We start from the raw sequence: 20,926 nt of genomic DNA, 5'->3' as shown, positions 1-20,926 counted from the left end.
TTTAAAATAGATACTAGTTAAAAATAAACAGCAGAATAAGTACTGAAGAAGTTTATTTACATTTTTATATATTATTTATACTTCGTTTGATAAGGGTGTTTACATGAGAATAATTATTTTTAGCATCTATTATTTTATAGTGGTTATTTTGTTTTTTTTTTCTGGTACTATATCCCGGATTAAGAAGCTAAAGTTCTTTAAAGGATCACAGACTTAGAGGTATTAGAAAATAAATGCTAACTCCTTATATGATGTTAATATTTAAAAATTGCATAATACTATTATTTGAAAGGATCTGGTATTAACCAATTTATTGTAATTTACTATGACTATTAGATAACCCTCACTGAAATAATAAAATTTGAATATTATTTATTTGGTATCAATTATCTCATTTGTTTTTGCATTAGTAATATCGGTTCATTAGTACTTGCAAAATGAAGCAATTATATTTAATTTTAACGCAAAACTTGCAGCAATATCTTAGATAACACTGTTGCTATTAGCTCAATTATTTTCATTTGTTAACACAAAAAATACATAATATATAATTATATAACTCAAAATCGAAAAAATCCTGCCATTAGATTAATTTTTTGTGTTGACATTTTATAATGCATTTTTAGGTGACGACATTCGCCTAAAAGTTGGAAGGTGATCATAAAAACATCAATATGAAACGTTATATTTTAATGTAAAACAATGTTATAAATAAACATAAGTGACAATTTTTAAGCATATTCACTTCATCTAGAGTGTAAATAAACTATGAATGCAGTAAATAATAACAATTATAATGTTAGGTATTGTATGTAAAAGGCACTCCTAGGATCAAGTCTTGTATAATGGGGGGATCAAAACGCAGGAACACGTTATAAATATCTACATGTAAAAAGAAATCTGGATCAAATTTCCAAGAATGAAATTCGAATCCAGAACGCCGAAGACAATACATATGTTTCACAAATGCTTTGAAGTTGAAGTAGTTTTTTGTTATGTAAAACAGTTAACATACAATCTACCAGTACACGATCAAGTGACTATATATTTTATTTAACAATAACAGACAAAAACATTATTGATTATCTGTTTATCTTAGTCTAAAATTTGTCCGATACCTTTTCAAACGAGTGATCATAATTGATATGTTAATGAATTTGATCATTAAAATTATCTTGTGTGGAAGAACAATTTCAAATACACTAAATTTGCTAAGTTCCATGAACAGGACCTACAAATATCTTTATTGGGACATTTTTGGTTTGTGTTTCGAACCTAAATCTATAAATTATTTGGCTAATGACTAGATGCTTATAATATATAAACTATTTTTTACAAATTATTCTACAAGCTTAATAATTACAATAGAGAGAGTATTTGAAAAATTCAGCGACCATTTCAAAACTAAATCTATAAATTCTAAAACACTCTGTTTAAAAAGTATAAAAATAGCTATTTATTTTTGAAGTGGCCACAAAATTGTTTCACAAAGTACATTAAATTCTATGGCAATGGTTTGTTTGTTAGCATAGTTGTGTTTAACTTTTAAGTTTTCATCAACTTTTCTTGTTGTAAGTAGGACAAATCTGCGTTCAGGCCAAAACACTAAAATCATGTGAAAATGTGTGTTAGTCAATTTTGAATTTTAACAGTTAATTTTTCAAACGTAATCATACAAAATAAAAACAAAAAAATCAACGAGTTCATTTGATTTGCTAGATTTTCTCCACGTAGTTTCCGGGGAAGGTGCCGAAGGCTCCGGTTCTCTCGCTGGACCCGACGTACCAACCGTCGTCGCACTTTTCCAACACGAACACCGTGTCTCCTTCCATGAGTTCCAGCTCATCGTCGTTCTGGGGCTTGTACTTGTACAACGCTCGATAACTGAAACAAAAAACATTTATTTAGCCAAAAATAGTTTTGTTAATTAATGTAAATGTTGTAACAGTATTTGTAATTGTTATTTGGTGTTTTTCGAAATGTTTTAAGCAATAATAACAAAGATATGCACAACTTATTTTAATTTAATATGTTTTGAAAATATTCCAATTTTGTTTTGACAAAATAAATTACATAACTTTTGAAATTGGATATTTCCAAAGAGAATGAAAATAGGCTGAAGAATTTTTAAATTTTTTTCAAAACATTAATTAGAAAAATGGCCCAATAAATCGAATAAAACTGTGTTTTGTCATTCAGAAACCTATAAAGTCTCTAGTATGAACAAAATACATACGGAGTGGGTTCGGACTGTGTCTCGATGTGTAGTGCCTGGTTGACAGGATTCTTCATGTACCTGTTGAGCGAGCCGTATGTGCCGCTGCCCGTGATCTGCACCGGCTTCGCCTGGTAGGTGGTGGCGGTCAGCTGCGGATTGGGCAGGGTGGGCACGTACGAGTGCGTGCCCATTGACTCTTTGCCCTGCGACGAACCGTTGAGGAGGATCGAATGGGCGGCTGGCGACGCCACCGGTTTCGTGCTGGGCGGCGGCGGATCGTGCGGATCGATAAGCACCTCCACGTAGGACACGGGGAAGATGCCCTTGCGACCGCCGATCTTGCCTTCGTACCAGTTATCGTCGACGCGACGAGTTATCGTTACCAGTTCGCCTTTGGCGAGGGAGAGCTCGAGGTGGGTCTGGGCGACGAAGTTGAACTTGGCTCGGGCCTGGCCTTCGTACGACTTGCGGGCGGTGGGTGCGACCGTTTTCGGCGCGTCGAACGGGATGATCTGGAAAATATCAATTGTTTTTATTATGTGTGGTAATACATGCTAATACTATCCTAAATTCGTCAATTTTCTTTTCAATTTTTTTTAGTCAACTTAATTAAGTCTATAAAAAATTGACTAAATGGAAAACTTTTTTCAGAACGTTTATTTTTAATAAGTTATATAAAATTTTTGAATTGAATATAAATTAAAGAAAAAAAATATTTTTTTGCTGAGCTGTGTTACAACTGTTGAGTTCCCTTTGCTGTTTTTGAAAATTAGAGAAAAAATTAAAATAAAAACTATAAAAAATTGTAAATAAAATAAAAAATAAAAATGATTTGTATAAATTTATTTAAACATGACAACATGAAAAAAAATGAGTTTGATCAATTTTTACTCATTACTTTTTATTAATAAAATAAAATTTATTTATTATAAAATAGTATTTCATGACAAAACAAAATGATAAATGGATAGTTATATAATATATATATATATATATATATATATATATATATATATATATAAGTCACTATAATATATAATTTATTTCAATTTAACGAGTGTGTAATAAAAGTAAGTGAATTCTACTGAATCCGCTTCCATGCTATTTTTTTTAATTTTAATTTAAAAATATGAAATTTAATTTTTAAATAGTATTAAAGTGACTACTACATAAAGTTTTGAAGTTGTTCATATTTTAACTTTAATAATTAAAAAAATATCTATTTTTTGAATATAAGTTATAAACATTTTTGGTATGTAATAATTTATAGAGAATATCTTAAAATAATAATTTGCGTAATTTTTTTGTAAATTTTTTTAAAAAAAAACAACCTTTGACTGAATATTTGAAGAAACAAGTGTATTTGATAAATTCATATTTTTTAAAAATATAAAAAATAATATGTTAATATCTATATAAGTTATAAACAAAAGGTATTTAAATCATTTTACTTATTTTCTGGAAATAATCAATTTAAAATATATTTTTTATTGCTTGTAAATCACTCAATTACAACAATTCCTTTGATGATAAAAAATGATCATTCAATTACAACAATTCTTTTCATGATAAAAAAAATGATGAATGGGTTAGTTACATAATAAAATTATAAAGATTAACCAATCTGATTAATAATTTATTCCTAAATGATGCAACAAGAGTCTATGAAATCTTAATGTACTTGATATTAAGTAACTGATGGAAGAGGTCAAATGATAAGCTGCATTTATTTCTGACATGTCACAAGATAAGAGTTTTTGACAAAGAGTTTGAATCGATCAAATTAAATTAATTATTCATCCTAGTATAATACTATATAAATAGTTCACTCCATATAAAATTGACCATGGCTAGAATTTTTTAGAAATTACTTTTAAATTGACCGAATTTTATAAAAATTAGTTCAAAATAAGATTTTAATTAATAATTATATGCTATTTACATCAAACTATACGGAGTGTTGAAATAAAAAATAGAATAAATTTTTGTAAAGATTTCGATTATACATGAGATTTTACATTAGAATCATACCTAAGATATTCAATTAATTTTTTTTGAAAAAAATTCCAATTTTCTTTGTTACATAGAAAATTATAAACAATTTTCGATAATTTGTAATAAAAGTAACTATATAAATAAGAGATAAAATTATCATTTTACAGTAAAGAAACAACTTATCCTTTATGTTTCTACAGTTTTAGATTTTTAAGTATTTATATTTTTAATTATTACAATTTATCAACTTTTTTCTGTATTTGATATCATAATGATGAAACAGTTGTTATTAACGCCTATCACAGTTTTGTCTATTTATGTAGAGTGCACTTTAAAGTTTATGACCAGATTCTTCCAGTTCTTAGATGAATTGAGGTCAGTTTTGCAAATTATTTTAAAACGCACTTTATTGACACTACGTATTTTAGATTACGGCTATAAAACTGTGACGTTTTTGCTATATCAATATTTAACAATATTTTGGGATTTACAATTTTTTATCGGTACAATTTACTTGTTTAAGGACATAAAATATATTTGTAATTATTATGGAAATTCTAAAATAGGGTCTTACATTCATAAAAGCAACTACTGAAAAGAATTTCTTCTGAAACAGTAAATGTCATCAATAAAATGTAAAATATTGGCAAATTATTACTAGGTAGAGCAGGAGCAATAGCATTGTATTTAAAATGTTATTTAAGGAAGAAGGAAATAGTATATAATAAAAATTATTTCTTTGTGATTTTTATAAGGCAATAAAACATTTGGTAAATGATTGGTGGTTCAAGTTATTTAGGATATTTTTGTTATAAATATAACCAATTAAAGAATTTTTAATGATAAGAATTTTGCTTATTTTTATTAATATTAATCTTAATATTGGTTCTATTATAAGTTGTAATCTGGGTTTTCTATAGTTATTACAAGGTTAGATATTTGTCTAGAAGACATATGGGTAAGTTACTTTATATAGGGTAATTTTTTCAACATCTCCAATAATATATACTTTGCAAAATTAATAGTAATCAAATTTAAATAATTCTGCAAGGGGAATACACTAGTGTTAACATTAGTATTCTTTCTCCACCTGTCAGGAAGAATAGGGGTAATTTTGAAATATGAAATAGAAACACGTTTCGATTTTTATAGTTAAAAATTTGTAAGATTTGTCTAAAACAATTTTTTACATTAATGACAATATTTTAGCGTATTTTTCCATAATAAAAAAATGAGTACCCACACCACTATCTATTATCAAATTTTATTAATTTAATTTTTAGCTAGAAAATTCGATTCTGTGTAAAATAGGGATAATTGCTTAGAATCACGGGTTCACCTGACTATAAAAAAATCGAAAAAACGACATTTTTTCATATATAGTTTTTTCAAAATAATTTATTATTCGACGCATTAATAATATTAATTATAATAATTAATTTTAAATTTGAAAAAATGCTGATTTTTGCAGTTTTTTATAATATATGCCCATTTTTTTAAAAAAGTTTATTAAAAATAGCATATTTTCAAAAGAATAAAAAATTGTCGATAATGTTCAATTTTTTAAGAATTTTTGAACATTTAACAATTTTTATCATAATAAATAAAAAAATCAATATTTTTCATTTTTAGGGGTGATGAAGAACTCAATTAAAAAAAAAATCAAACAAATTTAATTTTAAATTTGAACAACACTGATTTTTGTGTTTATTCATTGAAATATTTATTTCATTTATTATTATTATTAATTTTTTTATCCTGTATCCTAACCTAACCTTATCAAACCGAACCTAATCTTTTTTTTTTCAGAAAGTTCATCAAAAATAGAATATTTTCAATTATTATGAAAATATTTTAAAATTGATAAACTTTCTGAAAAAAATAAGGTTTTGTCAATAGCTCAATTTTTCAATTTTTTATGGTAGGTTAGGTTAGGTTAGGTTAGGTTCTCAGTAGGTGGAGTCGTGATTTTAAACAACTATCAAAATAGGGGTTCTTAATTTAAGTTTCAATGTAATCCACACCCCACTTGCGGTGTAAAGATGGGTGCACTACAGAATTGCGGGCAGAACTATTGAATGTTGATAATTTAAGTATTTTTTTGTAGACTGCTTATTGCTCTAGATTTTTGAGTTTTACGAAACAAAATCATCCGGTAAATCATCACTCGTTAAATTATTTTTACCAACCTCAACGTGATTGACGGGGAAGAGCCCGACCATTGCGTTGAGCTCGCCCTCGTACCAATTCTTGTCGATCTGCCTCCTCACGTGGATGATCTCGCCCTTGCGGAAGGTGAGCTCCCGCGCCGTCTGACCGACGAAGTTGTAGAGCGCCCGGGCGAAGAGCCTGGGCTCGGGCGAGCGGGGGCGCGGTTTCACGCCGCCGCCCGGCGCCACTTCGTCAAAGTCGTCGTAGCGGTTGAGCGCGATCGGCGACTTCTGTGACGGGATGAAGTTGTCCGTGTGCCGGCGGCTGTTCATGTCCTGCAGCTCCTGAAACGTCCGGACGTTGTTAACGAAATATTATTGGCAATTTTAGAACTGTGAACTGTCGTAGGCAAATACTACTTAAAATCAATGATGGGAAGAAAACAAGTTTAGTTATAGTTACGAAGCAATATCCAATAAAATCACTCAATTAATTATTGGTCGGCCGTGACTAAAGTGCATTTTCATAAGCGACACGTGATTTAGTAAAGTAACTTCACGGTGAAATTCCGTTTTTTTCGAAACAACACCAAATTACGCCGCAATCGAGGGCACGATTACTCGTATTATGAAAACTCAATTTACGTTCACCAACAGTTTTTTATTGCGTTCTCTTCGAATGAATTACATGTAATTAGACTAACTGTATTTTACTTTACTCACTTTGCATCAATTGTGTCGCTGATAGTAAGTATAAAAAGCCACACATTGGATAACGTAAGTAACTGGTCTCCTTGGCAAGAGTAATATTGTGTTTAAAAAAACCACTTGGCTTGGCTAAACAGGTGTTGTTTGGAACGTTTGATGCATATTTTATTGTTGAATGAATCATTTGTAGATACTATTTTTAATTCATGTATTTACTGCATTTAATGTTGTGAGCTCTGCTGAAAGGCCATCAGCTTTATGAGCTTAGTGACCTAATCAGTCAACTTATAATAAGTAAATTAGCAGTCATTAATTCCAAACCAAATAAAAATACATACCGTGGTTGGTTATTGTTTTGGTTATGAAAGCGCCACACCTACAGCCTAATCTTAAAACTAACTTACTTGAAGAGACTTGCTAACCTGAAGATATTTTCGACGACGCTCTTCTTGGTAAATCTTCTTCATGGCCTCGGCCTGTTTGTAAGCGAGCTCGTCTTCGCTCAAGTATTCCTTTATCTCCTGCCTTACGGGCGTCTTGTAGTGTATCGTCACCTCTTTTTCCACATATTTTCTTGGAGACTCTGAAAGGAAATTGAAACAGTTACTAAATTTATGTTGCGTTAAAAAAATACAAGCACGTATTCCAATTTGAATATTCATCGATTCAATTTAGTGTTCTTAAAAGTTTACCGTTATTATAATGAGATTTGCTTTTTCACCTGAAAAATTCGTAATTGAAATAATTAGTGCAAATTATTTCCTATTTGGGATTTTGTGCACGTTTGATTATGGATCTGCTGGTTGTTGTAATTTTAAATTGACTACGGTGACTTTGTGATTTCTATTATTAGTTTTCAGCAGTCCGGTGATTATTGTTTAAAGAAACAATCATCTCGTAATGGTTGTGAATTAAATTTACAAGAAATATTGTTTGTTATGCCTGAGGTAAAAATATTTTAAAATATCACAAATTATATATTTTTGTTAAGTTTTGCTTTTTCAGACATTAAAATAAAATATTAAAAAAAAAATAAAAACATTATTTTGAAATTTTAATGAAAAATATTTTTTGTGTACAGTAGTGGACAAAATTATAACAACTTATTAAAATAAACACTTATTAAATTAAAATATTAAATATATACCTAAATATTTTTAAATTATTGTATTAAAATTAAAAAACAAATGTGAAAATATAATAATTTAATAAAATCAAGTGTTATTGCTAATTAAATAAAAAATATATTGTACATTATTACAAACCCTTCAAAAATTAAAATAATGACACCCACCGAATATTTTATTATTAAATTATTTATAATAGTTCTGCCATATTTATTTATTTTTATTAAAAACTGAGCTCCTTGGTTGTTTACGACAGCGCTACATCGATTTGACATACTCAATATTACCACTAAAATTAGCTGTACTCTTAAAGGTCGTCTCTGAAACAGACCTTACTCTCGGATGCGGTTTCTGACGGTTTGAGCTGACACAATCACATCGTGGGTCCTAAAAAGCTCTTGCTTAGCACGATAGCAAAAAGCTGACTTGTACTGAGGTGGTTATCCTACTGCGGTCTGGATGTCTTTCTTTTACTTCATTTTATTCATTGTAATGTTCCACAATCTGCTTATAACACTCACAGGTGTGTCCATTTGACGAGCAACTTCACGTTGTGACGATCTAGCCTCTATCATCCCAAGTGCTCTTAATTTTTGTTTGTCATTTAGACGGTGCCTTTCCATAATAATCAACACCACAAGATATATAAGAAGCTGCACCGTTTAACGGGTATCCAGAAATACTATAAATGGTAAAAAATAATATTTTTTACATTAAAAAATATGTTATACAGTGTGTTCTTTTACATTTAGTTTATGCTTTAAGTCTATTTTTTTGGGTATTCCCTAGACACTCTGCGTATATATTAAAAATAAGAACTCTGCTAGTTGAATTGGATGCCATTGTTTCTCCTGCTATGAGCTCAAGACACATAAGTAACTTTTTCTGAACTGATTTGGAAATACTTATAACTGTCAAAATCAATCAATTTAGGTCTTGTACAGGGGAGAAAATATTTATCAACAGACAAGAGGAACATACCAAACCTAAGTGTACGTTATTACAATAACTCCTCGCACAATTTATTTACCATACAAAGAAATTGTTCATACTAAATTCCGACCGTTTGTGCATGCGTCGAATTTCAATAATAAGGTACTGTTTTAACTGTAACTCTCATCGGACTCATTGACATTCTTGGGATCGGTTTCTAGATTGATGGATGTCGTTTGCTATTTGAAGAGAATGCGGACCGTTTCGATTTAATGGAGAGCAAGTACTTTTCAAAAACGATCCGTGTCACGAGCAGTTCGTGTGGCACTTTTTTAATTAATCCAGCGTTTGTGTGTCGAACAATACCTGCATGTCAAACAAATTTGCTTTTCTTCTGTTAAGTTAACAGCCAATGGTCCAACGATTCATAATTACACCGGTGACTTTCTATTTGTTTTTCACTCGGTGCTAAAACTCTAAGACCAATTGAATGAATAGATGTGAAAGTATTGTGTGGCGGGCTTGTAAATAAATTAAAATCTGTGTGCGTCTCCAACGGACGGAAGGAAGTCCGTATAAAATTCAATATGTAAATTAACCGTTTATGAGTAATAATTAATTAATTAATCATTATTAATATCTGTGAATTTGTAAACCTTCTACGTACTATTTTTTTCGAACATAAAATAGAAACTGTAAATTTATGGTTGCTGTAATAAATGTAATAATATTTATTTACAGTTGTTTTATTTCAACAAACAACTGACCTTAATTGACCAGAGGCATTAGACTGATTGTACAGTTTATTTAGGGTTTTATTAATGTCCATAATTAACGTTCTCATCAATAATTTCAATGTTAAAAAAATTTAGTCCAATTTTTTGTTCGCCAGTTAGACAAATTGTTTAAGACAATGCCAATTGAAATAATTATAATGTATTAGTAATATGTAGTTAATAAAATTATATCAATATATTGAAGATAAACTATGAATATTGTTATTATAGATTATAATTATGGATTATTATGTTAAGAATTTAAATATTTTTTTCTTTTTATAACAAAATATTGGAACAATTACTTTATAATTGTTATAATTAACGCAACAAAAATTTATTTAAAAAGCAATTTAAGTGTCAAGATTTATTAAATTTTATTAATATTCGTAATTAAAATTCCCGTCAATAATTTCAATATTAAAAAATAGTTTAATTATTTATTTTTTAACATTTAAATTATTTAAAACAATACCAATAATACTGATATTTAGAAAAATTAGTTAAGGAGAGTTAAAACAATGGTGAAAAAAATTGGAAGGTTAATTCAAACTGATATTGATAATTTATTATAGATAAAATAAATATTATTAATGATTAAACAATACTAATATTACTGGATATTTAGAAAAATTAGTTAAGGAAAAAACAATAGTGAAAATATAGGAAGCTTAATTCAAACTGGTACTGATAATTAATTATTAATAAAATAAATATTATTATTGATTTGATTAATGGTTTGACAGATTAATCATAATGCAAGAAATGAATGGTTTCCATAAACAATTTAATCCTGTGACCACCATAAACATACCGATTAACGCCATCGGAACCTTACAACACTGAAACAAGAAACACCGAAACGCAAACAAGTAAACAAACCAGAACGCGGAAGAAACGCACTTTTCACCGTTTGCGTACGCGATTCAACTCTGAATCACTTGGAGAACGCGCCACGGACGAGGACGGCGTGTACCCCACTGTGGGACTCGCGGGACAGACAGACGGGAGATTGCAACGGAGAAATTTTAATCTTCGCGAACCGTTGATGTTGATGGAGACACGACGACAGGTGTGTTGCGCTAATTGAAATGTGTTTTGGGCATTGGCTTGCTGCAACCGTTGATCGGTCAAAGGGTTGGCAATGGCTGGACCGATTTCTCCTGCGGTGGATCGATTGATTGTTCGTGATAATTGCAGGAAACTTACTATTTGGTTTTGTCGATTGATAAATCTATGGTTTTTGCTTCGTTGAGTTTCTTGCACAATTTTCAATTATATGTTTACTTATGTCTTAAGTTTTTTTCAACTAGCACATCCGCCTATTTTAATACAACACACAGATATTGTTGGTTACTGTCTAAAAAAAACGTTGGACTTACTAAAATCAAGACTTTTAATTCTCACAAAGTATATTAAAAAGATATGATCTTTCACATTGTATAAGAATTTTGTAATGTATGTATAATCCCTGACAATAGTCAAATTTTATATAATAATACTAATTTATATAATTCTTATGTTTACTATAATTTACCTTCAAAATTGCTTTTTAAACTTGCACATTTACCAATTTCAAAATTAGGACAGAAAATAGTAATTTACTTTTTTAATTCATAATTTATCTGAACACATTTGAATATTATATTATTAAATTTTTGCTTTTTATACTATTTCTGACCATGGTAAAAACATTATTTTGTCTAAAAATGTAAATGATAAAGAAATAAATCAAGTATTATTTCGTACAACATGTTTGGAAGTAGCTCAGTAATTAAACTTCTGTAAATCAACCATTAGGAAGAGTCAACTTGCATGTAGATTTCATAAAAAAGTTGGATAAATAGATTCTACACAAATTATTCTTAAATCCACTCTTTGCAAACATTGCACATGAGTCTTTTATTGATATAATTATCACGAATCAATCATTAGAAAAAGCTTTCAGAGAATGAATCCATCAGAAAATTGGATAAATAGGTTCCACAGTGAGGACAACAAAGTTAAGCGTTTGACAATTGTCAATTCACTCTTTGAGCGCAATGCAAATGAGTCTTTTATTGATCGTATTGGCACATGCGACAAAAAATGAGTCGATGAAGCTGATAAAACTGGTGAACAGCAGTTGAAAAAGTCTTAACCCAAGAAAAATTTAGATGGCTAAACAGTGGGCTTTGTTTGAAATTTGACATAAAATTATTTTTTATTTAAAATATTGTTCTTTGAGTCTGCTCTACTGTTGAAATTTAGCAATATCTTTTTCAACATGTTTGAAAGAGGTCATTTATTAAACTATTACTAATCAAAAATTGGAAAAAGGCTTCAGGAAATAAATTTCATCAGAAAATTGGACACATAGGTTTCAAAGTGAGAAAGTTGGGTGTTTGACCACTGACTTTCTATCAAGAGGCAAAGAGGATAAATGCAACTGTTTACTGGTCTTAAATTGCTCATGAAAAACTCAAAAACGAGCTTCTTCAGTCAAGAAAATAGTTTCACTTTAGAAACTCAAAGAAACCTTCAATGTATTCAAAATACAAAATGTTACCTCCTCTACCATATAGTACTGCAGATATTTCCTCATATATTGTTCTATCTTTTACAGTAATAAGAAGTTTAATTCTGAAGGAGTTCAGTTCCAAGAATCCAATTTATTTTCTCGTGGCATTTCCTTGTAAGAAAATATTGTTGTTTGTAATACTGTTATTTTGTTGAATAAAAGTTATTTTAAAGAAAGTTATGTTATGTAAATTACTTTTTCCAGTACCACATACACATGTAAAAATTGTCGGTTACACGATAAAATTACAAATATCTGTTGTTATGCCACATAACGTCTCGTATTTTCTGAGTAAAACGTTAAACTGATTAAATTCACGACATTTAATTCTAATTAAAATACAATAAAAACATAAGATCTGCCATATTGTATAAGAATTTTGTAATATGTATATAATCCTCTATTATGATCAAATTTTATATAATAACACAATAAATTAAATCATTTCTGTAATTCCCATGTTTATGGGACAAATTAAGTCATTGTATTTTCATTATTTTCAATTTATACTAATTTTCAGAAATTAAACTTTGTTGACCTCCGCATATGCAGTTCACAATATTTTAAATAATTAAGTGAATGTTGCTGGTAAACATCTCATTTAAATTAGAGATGTGAAATGCATTTGAGTGTATGCATATGTTTAATAGATCGCAATTGTATAAAGTGCATTTGTAGATTGCATATGTACTGTGAGTTCATTTGCAACCGTTAATTAGAATTAATACACATGAATATGCACATCTGCAATATGGGAATACGTAATAAGACTCGGAAGTTTTAAAATTAATATATGCAAATATTTTTAAGTGAATAATTAATTTAAATTTTTCTTGTCTTATTATTAATTAACAATACAATTAAATTTTCATAAAAATTATTTAAGATTTTTTCGTTAATGATTAATTTTAAAGAGTTAAATCCAATGCTTAAGCAATTTAAAATATTATTAAAATTAATTTATTCTAGTTTTATGTGAAAAATTTATTTGTTTCCGTTTGTATGTTAAATCTAGTTACATTCGTTTAAGATTATCCATTGGAAATTGTACAACCTTCGTGTTATTTGACTAATTAAATTAATGAAAGTGCAATCTTGTTTTTTATATTTTTACCAATTAATTTAAATTCAAATCAAATTCAATCAACTAGAGAAATTTTATAATTTATTCTAATAAGGAATATAAATTAAATCTTTTAATTCGATTTAATGGAATTTTAATAATTGTCCTCTTTTAACAATTTGTAACAACAAATTAAATAAAAATAAGTTACATTGCCCTGTAAGATTTGATTAAATTATTCAATATAGATTGCCAAGTGTCTGAAGTTAAGAATGAGAGATTATAATAAAAGTGAAATTTCAGGTCGACATAGGTTAAAATTTGCCTTAAGGATAGAAAACGACTTTTACTTGAACGATATCCCAGAACTAAACATAATACGTTTTAAACCACAGGCTAGAATAAGTCAATAAACATTTACATATAAGTGCTTATTGAAAGTAACAGTGTGTAAAAACATCAACATTTAAATAGCATGTAAATAAAGAATATTATAATGAACAACACGCAATAACACCTGTTTATGAAATACTTTGTTTTAGGAAAATCTTGTTTTAGATTCATTTGTGTGATGTAGAATTTCAAGGAAATTTTATTTATCGTGTTTCCCCATCGTATTTTACTGTAACTAATTAAATTATTGCGTTTTATTTTGCGCAAACTGTGTTTAAAGTTATATATAACTTTAATAACATATTTATGATATTTCGAAAATTAATACTTGTTAATATAAAAACCTATGTGCAATTTTAGTTTACCGGAAGATTACAATTTATAAATGAATAAATAATTGCAATGATCTATTTTATACAGTAGCTGTAGGTTATTAGACTTAAATTATAATTTAGAATTAACCGTTGATTATGTTTTATAGGTTGAAATCGTAAATGGATCTCCAATGCTTTCATGCAGTGTTATGTAATGATAACGGTTTTAAACCTAATAAATTATTTGTCACGTTGCCTTCGTTAATAACCGTTTATACTGGGAATTCATTGTTTCTTAACCTCTTGAAATCGCCTTGTCTAATCGATTTATGATATTATTGTAAAATTATTTTATGTACAATTAATTTATTGCTCATTGTATGAAATCGTTTTATAAATACTTCAATAAAATAATTTATTAATATGGAATGTGAGGGTGTGCTCTTAAATATGTACATAAATGGGTTTTCTTTTGAAAAAAGTAAATTTGTGAGTTTCCTGTAAAACAAAGTGGATAGATAAACACAAATTGACATTGCAAATATTGTGGTTTTTAATATTAGTCAAGAGTAAATAAAAAGTGGTGGAATAGTTGTGTTCATGGAAGTGTTTAATTATACAATTTACTAGATAATTTTTATAGTTAAATGCAATATCATTTAATTATTCTTAAAAAAAGAAGAATAATTTCTATGAAGTGTATGGTAATTGAAGGTGTAAAGAGCAATAAAAACCGTGAGATAATACTGAAGATGTGGAATAATTAATTTTTTATCTTTCTTTCAATGATTATGGATAAATCCTTATTATCCCATATTATTAAAAAAAAATAGAGAAACTGGCCAAATGGTAGCTAGGAAAAGAGTTTGAAAACTTTAAAGAAAAGATGGTTAGTGGAAAGGATTGGTTTGACTTCAGACCTACAAGAAAAATCTTAATTTATATTAAAAATATGGAAGTCTTATTTTGACTTGCTTCACATTACGTACACTAGACCACAAAACAATGGGGACGAGTAGTTTTTAGTGACGAGTATAAATTTAATTAATAAAAAAATGGGGACAAACTACAGAAAAAGTATTATAGTATTGGCAATAATATCTGGAATTTTTTAATTTTCTATATTTTGAAAATTTGTACTGTACTATCAAATTATTATTTGTTCTAAAATATAATAGACATATTTGTATACTATAATAATTATGTGTTTTACCTGCTCTGTATAGCAGATCAAGATTTGTATGAAATTTAAATATTTTTGGTGGATTTTTTAAAAAACCTAGTTTTTAAAGGCAAATTTGTTAGTTTCTTAATTTTCAAAAATTCCAAGTATTATGACCAATACTGTACAGGAATATATTAAGCAACAATTTGCTTCCATATGTTGAAGAAGTGAAGCTCTTAATAAATGTGTTTCAATATAAAAACGATTACATACACCAATCCAAAATTATGATTGGTTAAAAGACTAAAGCATCGATGTTTTGTCTTATCCGTCCCAATCTTCAAACATTAACCCTATGGAAATTATGGAAGATCACATTTATAACCAAATGAAATATAAATATTATAAAAATTTAAGTTCAAACCCAAATTACAGCAATTCAAGAAGCTTGAAGGTATATATACTCTTTTATAAAAAGAAGTAAGAGTTAATGTTAAATTAAATGGCATAGATTTAATCAAAATTAATGCAAATAAGAGTTATGGCCAACACATTTTAAAAAGTTATTATTTATTTTTATTATCCAATTTGTCAAGTTGATATTTGGACATGAATTTTCTTGTAGAACGTTTACAAAAATTAACGTTTTTGAATACAGTTTATTTTAAACAAAGTTATGTTATTTTAAAGTTAAATGTTAAAAAAGTAATTTTTTTATATATAATGATCAAGTAATACCCCAAAAAAAATATCAGTTTTATATTAAGACAGTATGTCATTAAGCTATATATAAACATGGTATATATTTATTATAAATAAGTATTTATAATTAAATATTATCTTATCAAAATCTCTATAAAAATCAATATGTATACGTGTTGTATCGTAAATATCTAGTTTATGTTATAGACACATTTTTATTGTTTAATATATTTAGTTCATTTATAAAAGGAAAAAGTATAAACTGATTAAAATTGTTTCTACTTAAATAAACAGCATTGATACAATGAAACAAGGTTAAACATTATCTTTAGTGCTGCAATAATTTAAATTAGACCTGCACAAAATGCATTTACGTGCATCATATTTTTTAAATATTCCGTCCACAAAATTGCCAAGCCACATCGCATCACCACGATACACAAAAACAAAAACGAGATTACTACTAACTGTACGGCATAGGTCCATATATGATGGGAAAATTGGCGATGGTGTGTCTATTGAAGAGGGTTTCCTGCCGCCGGGCAACCTGCTCCGGCGACTTCCTGCGGAGATTCACTTCCATGGTCACGGCGCGTTTTATCTACCAGGCTGCGGCGTTCCCATCACGACGCGACGCCCCACGTTTCCCATCGTCGATCCGCATCACACACAACCACTAAAAAACCGTATCCAGCGGGCGACGTAGCCGAAACGTGACTCAGGTGATCAATTGACACTCGCACGAAGGTCGGTTTTCGGTTTCGCAATTAGCAGGCTGGCTGTTGGTATTTTATTATTGGATTATTAAACGCGGATTGATTTCGGCGATGCACGTGTCGGTATCGACGCGGCGTTGGCCAATCTAATGATGAGGATTCGGCTGAACAAGTGTGATTAGGTAATGTTAATTGTTTGCGGCGGAGGTGATGAAAAATTCTGGGAACACTCCTCCAGTAGGTGTGGCCCAAATATTAGTTAAACTTATGGAGCGCAATTAATTTTTACAAACGGCACGAGTATCGTGGGAGTGACGGACCACGTGTCGGGCACGCGACGCTTTCGAAAAGGGCACTCTTCGCGGCCCGCACCAGACTGAAGTCGAAGTCGATCAAGGCGGACCACCGGGTCCCAGAATTGCAGTGTATGATTTCTTATATGGAAGGCAGCACAATGCCTCATTGTCACGACGATTCGGTCTTGGTGAAATATCAATTAGCAGTCTTTGTTGTTGGACTCGCGGATGTAAAGTTATCCGCAAATGGAAGCGGTGCATACAAATTATATTTTCTTCTTCATTATTTACTATTTTAGACAAGTTTAAGTATATACTAATTATTTCCTCTTTGTCCTTTCTCCTTTCAAAACCACATTCAATAAACTCAATGTCATAACATATCTAAGTTTTCTACAGTGATAGAAACTATGTTTGTGCAGGTACTATGATATAATTACCAGCTTATATTAGCTTTCTACCACTCAACTCATGATAACTCTGCTACAATGTTCACCGTTTATAAAAATAAAATTGAGCAAGGTCTCCCAGTCAACGAGATATCGACTACACCTTTCCAAAATAATCAATAGATTTCGAGCCAATCGGCGATTTATTACCAGCACTAGAATCTTTTCAAATGTCGCTGCACACGTCGGTGCAATGAACATAATACACTCTCATTAATTATTCATCAAGGTTTAAAATTTAACACCCAATTACGAACGTAATTTACTTATAGATTTAGGGCAAATTTAATTGGCCTATTGTTACGTATGTTGATTAGGCTCACCTCTTTAAAAAAGTATAGCCAAATTGAAATGCTAATTATTACACATTTAGGCGAGCCCAGTACCTATAGAATCTTATTGGGTGCCACAAAGATGAAGTCATCATAATATAAACTTAAATCTAATTAAATCTTAAAAACGTTACACTACCTTGACTTTGACTTCTTACGAGATATTGTCCTTTTGGTGGTGGCGGTGGAGCCTCTGGTTCTACACGTAAGATGCAATAAATGAGTTGACTAGCAGAACTAACCGAGGAAATTGTCATAAATCTACCTACCAAAGTGATTCAACTATGACAAAGAAGATATTTTACTCTGGGCAATCATATTGACTAATAGAACATTGATGACCCACTTAAGTAAAATATCTAATTTCCTCTCTAACACTCAACTCTACAAAGTGTCGCATGCAATTTTAAATATGTGAACTAGTCAAATTGTGCCCGGCTATCTTTTGAGGTGTCCCAACTATATACAACACCTTTAAACGAAACTGACGGTCTGGTATGCGAAGAAGTCCAATGCGAATTGTACCTGACTGGTTCATTATTGGGCTGGTACCGATCGATCGGTTGATGCATCCTCGGATTGAATTCTTGGTCTTTGAAGTAATCCTTGTGGGTTGGACGTTGTGACTTTAGAATGGAGGATTTGGGATCGTGGCGTTGGGGGGAGGAGGATTTTGCTCTTGTGCGATCCTTACGAACTAGGGAGGTGTCGCGAGATGCTAGGGAATTATCCGGGGACGACAGTGATCGCGTGTTGTCTTCACTTCTAGGATACCGATGTGCCATCCACGATGCCGCTAAATAGGGAGCGATATCTCTGAGTTCTTTGACATTGGGAGATGAAGTAAACATATGTCCCATCAACGAAATATCCCTGCTAAAGTTTTCAAACTTCTCCTTCATTTTATGCACTTCTCCGACTGGGCAACCTAAAAGGGCCGCCAGTTCTTCTGTACTTTTGGACTTTTCGTTTCCATTCAAGGTTTTCTTTGAATACAAACTAGCAATTTTGCTGATAATATTGATATGAGGCATAAACCGATCTTCTGCCCTCAAAAACATGGGGGAAACCACGCCACCTCTTCGGAACCTACTTCTACCTCTTCCAGAATAGGCAGGGTACTCATAGTTCCTCCTTAAGGCATCAACGTAGCCAGTCAAAATACTACTGTATTCCCTGTTCAATTCCGAATCACTTTGCGATCGACTGAGTGAGGACATACTGTTATAAATGCTGTCACTATGCTCAAATCTGTCTTTCAAACGATGAACTTCTCCAGCCTTGACCAAGGCATGTGGTTCATCGAAAAAAGGCGACAAGCTTCGACTTCTGCATAGGCTATCATAGCTGGTAGCATCCGAAATCGGCGTTCTTATTGGACTTAGATCTATGGCACGCAGTTGGGGAGGTTGTGGAATTCTATTCGAGTCTTTTTTGGTTGCAGACAAAGGAATGGTTGCGAATTTGACAAGGTCCTTTTCACCGAACATTTCCTTTAAACTTTGGCAAGACTGAGATTGGCTTTTATTTAAGTTTGTTTCGTTGATGTTCACGATTGTATCTCCAATATCATCAGCTGGTTTATGGATTGTTGGAGTGTAAATTTCGCGTTCCTTGGCGGTTTCAAAGTACTCAACTTTTTTCTTGATTTCGTCATTTGTTAAATGAATAACTGTTTTCGTAGATTCATCAGTACTATCGGTTTCACTTGTCGAACAAACTTTAATAGTGTTAAGAGCATCTGTTCTAATTAACGGTTTTACAGGCAGTGTAGCTTTTTCTTTAAATGAGTCTGCTTTGGTATTAGACTTTTTCACTTGAGCTTCCTTTGAAGCAACCGCACCTAATGTCTCTTTAGCAACCACAACTTTATTTCGATTCCTTTTCTGGATAGCGTCCAGTACTTCTTTACTCAAAGTGTGCGACAATGACTTTTTGTCGTCTTCAGAAATTTTTGCGCTGGTTAGGCAAGATGTAGACACAGAAGCCGGCTTTGCATCAGCTACTTTGGTATATTTGTATGTTTGATCTGATGAATCTGAGTTTCTTCTTACTGATAAACTTGATGGGTATTGATTTTGATCTTTGGGAACTTGTATAGTATACTGAGTAGGTTTAGTAAATTTCGCAGCACTTTGGTTATAAATTTCTGACAATTGATCTTTTAAATTATTAACTTGTTCCATTGAAAGACTGCTCCAAATTCTGCTGCCTATGCCATGGGTAAGTAAGCGTTCTGTTTCTATTAACTTCTGTTTTGCTGCTGATACTCTACCTTCAGAGTGAGAGCGCCTTGTAACCATTTTGTTCGCTAAGTTAACAACTGAATCTCCCCTCCACAACGGTTTATAAGTATCTTTCGAGTAAGATATATCAATATGTTTAGTTTCTGGTTTCTTTTGTTTCAACTTTTCAAATTCCTCTTTAATGTTATCAACTGATTTTTCTTTAATACGTAAACCACGGTCAAATTCTTTTTTCCATTTAAACTTGGACACATCCTTTGGAATGAATAGAAACCCTTTTTCCTTCTCATTTTCTTTTAAATGTCGGTATAATGAATTTAATTCTCTTTCAGCTCGTTCCCTAGTTCTAACTTCTTGCCATCTATCAAAATCAATAATCTCACTTTCGGATTTTTTTCTAGGCTTAAGATAAAAGGCTTTTTCAAGTTCTCCCACTTTCGCAATTTCACTGTAAAATTTGTTCAAATCTCTAAATTTTTCTCCTCGTTGGGATGAGTGAACCAATTCTTTCACGTAGTTTTGATAATCGGCCTCTGAATTGAGGGAAGTTACGCTATGTGATATATTGGGACACATATACAAAGACGTTTCGTGCTCTTTTTGGTAAAAACTTTTAGGAGAATCTACATGGTCGGCAGTACTTCCTGTAGAACTTTTTATTTGCATTATTTTACGGCAGGAAGGGGATCTTAAAACTCGTGGCGATGATGGTGGAGTGTATTTCTTTTCAGAAGATGGTGAACGTTTAAAATCACTAATTGATTTTAATGATGATGATTTTGT

At 30.6% G+C, this 20,926-nt stretch overlaps 1 protein-coding gene across 13 annotated transcripts in view; it reads right to left on the bottom strand.

Moving 5' to 3' along the window:
- Window positions 1-675: 675 nt before the first annotated feature.
- LOC109593978 (uncharacterized) overlaps window positions 676-20,926 on the bottom strand; it is an 86,169-nt gene continuing 65,918 nt past the window's right edge. For 10 of the 13 annotated variants that reach the window (XM_049964805.1, XM_049964806.1, XM_049964804.1 and 7 more), the window contains 5 exons: window positions 18,037-18,096; window positions 7,476-7,654; window positions 6,403-6,708; window positions 2,237-2,730; window positions 676-1,884 (listed from right to left, as the gene is read on the bottom strand). In XM_049964805.1, the coding sequence (XP_049820762.1) occupies window positions 1,716-1,884; window positions 2,237-2,730; window positions 6,403-6,708; window positions 7,476-7,654; window positions 18,037-18,096 (1,208 nt within the window). In that variant the 3' untranslated portion in view covers window positions 676-1,715. The remainder of the gene's footprint in view (window positions 1,885-2,236; window positions 2,731-6,402; window positions 6,709-7,475; window positions 7,655-18,036; window positions 18,097-20,926) is intronic. The other 3 variants (XM_049964813.1, XM_049964809.1, XM_049964812.1) reach the window with 3 other exon arrangements.

The sequence above is a fragment of the Aethina tumida genome, chromosome 3 (assembly GCF_024364675.1).
Source record: "Aethina tumida isolate Nest 87 chromosome 3, icAetTumi1.1, whole genome shotgun sequence".
NCBI classification, from domain to species: Eukaryota; Metazoa; Arthropoda; class Insecta; order Coleoptera; family Nitidulidae; genus Aethina; species Aethina tumida.
Note: the sequence above shows the minus strand (reverse complement) of the source record. Positions and strands in the feature narration are given on the sequence as shown.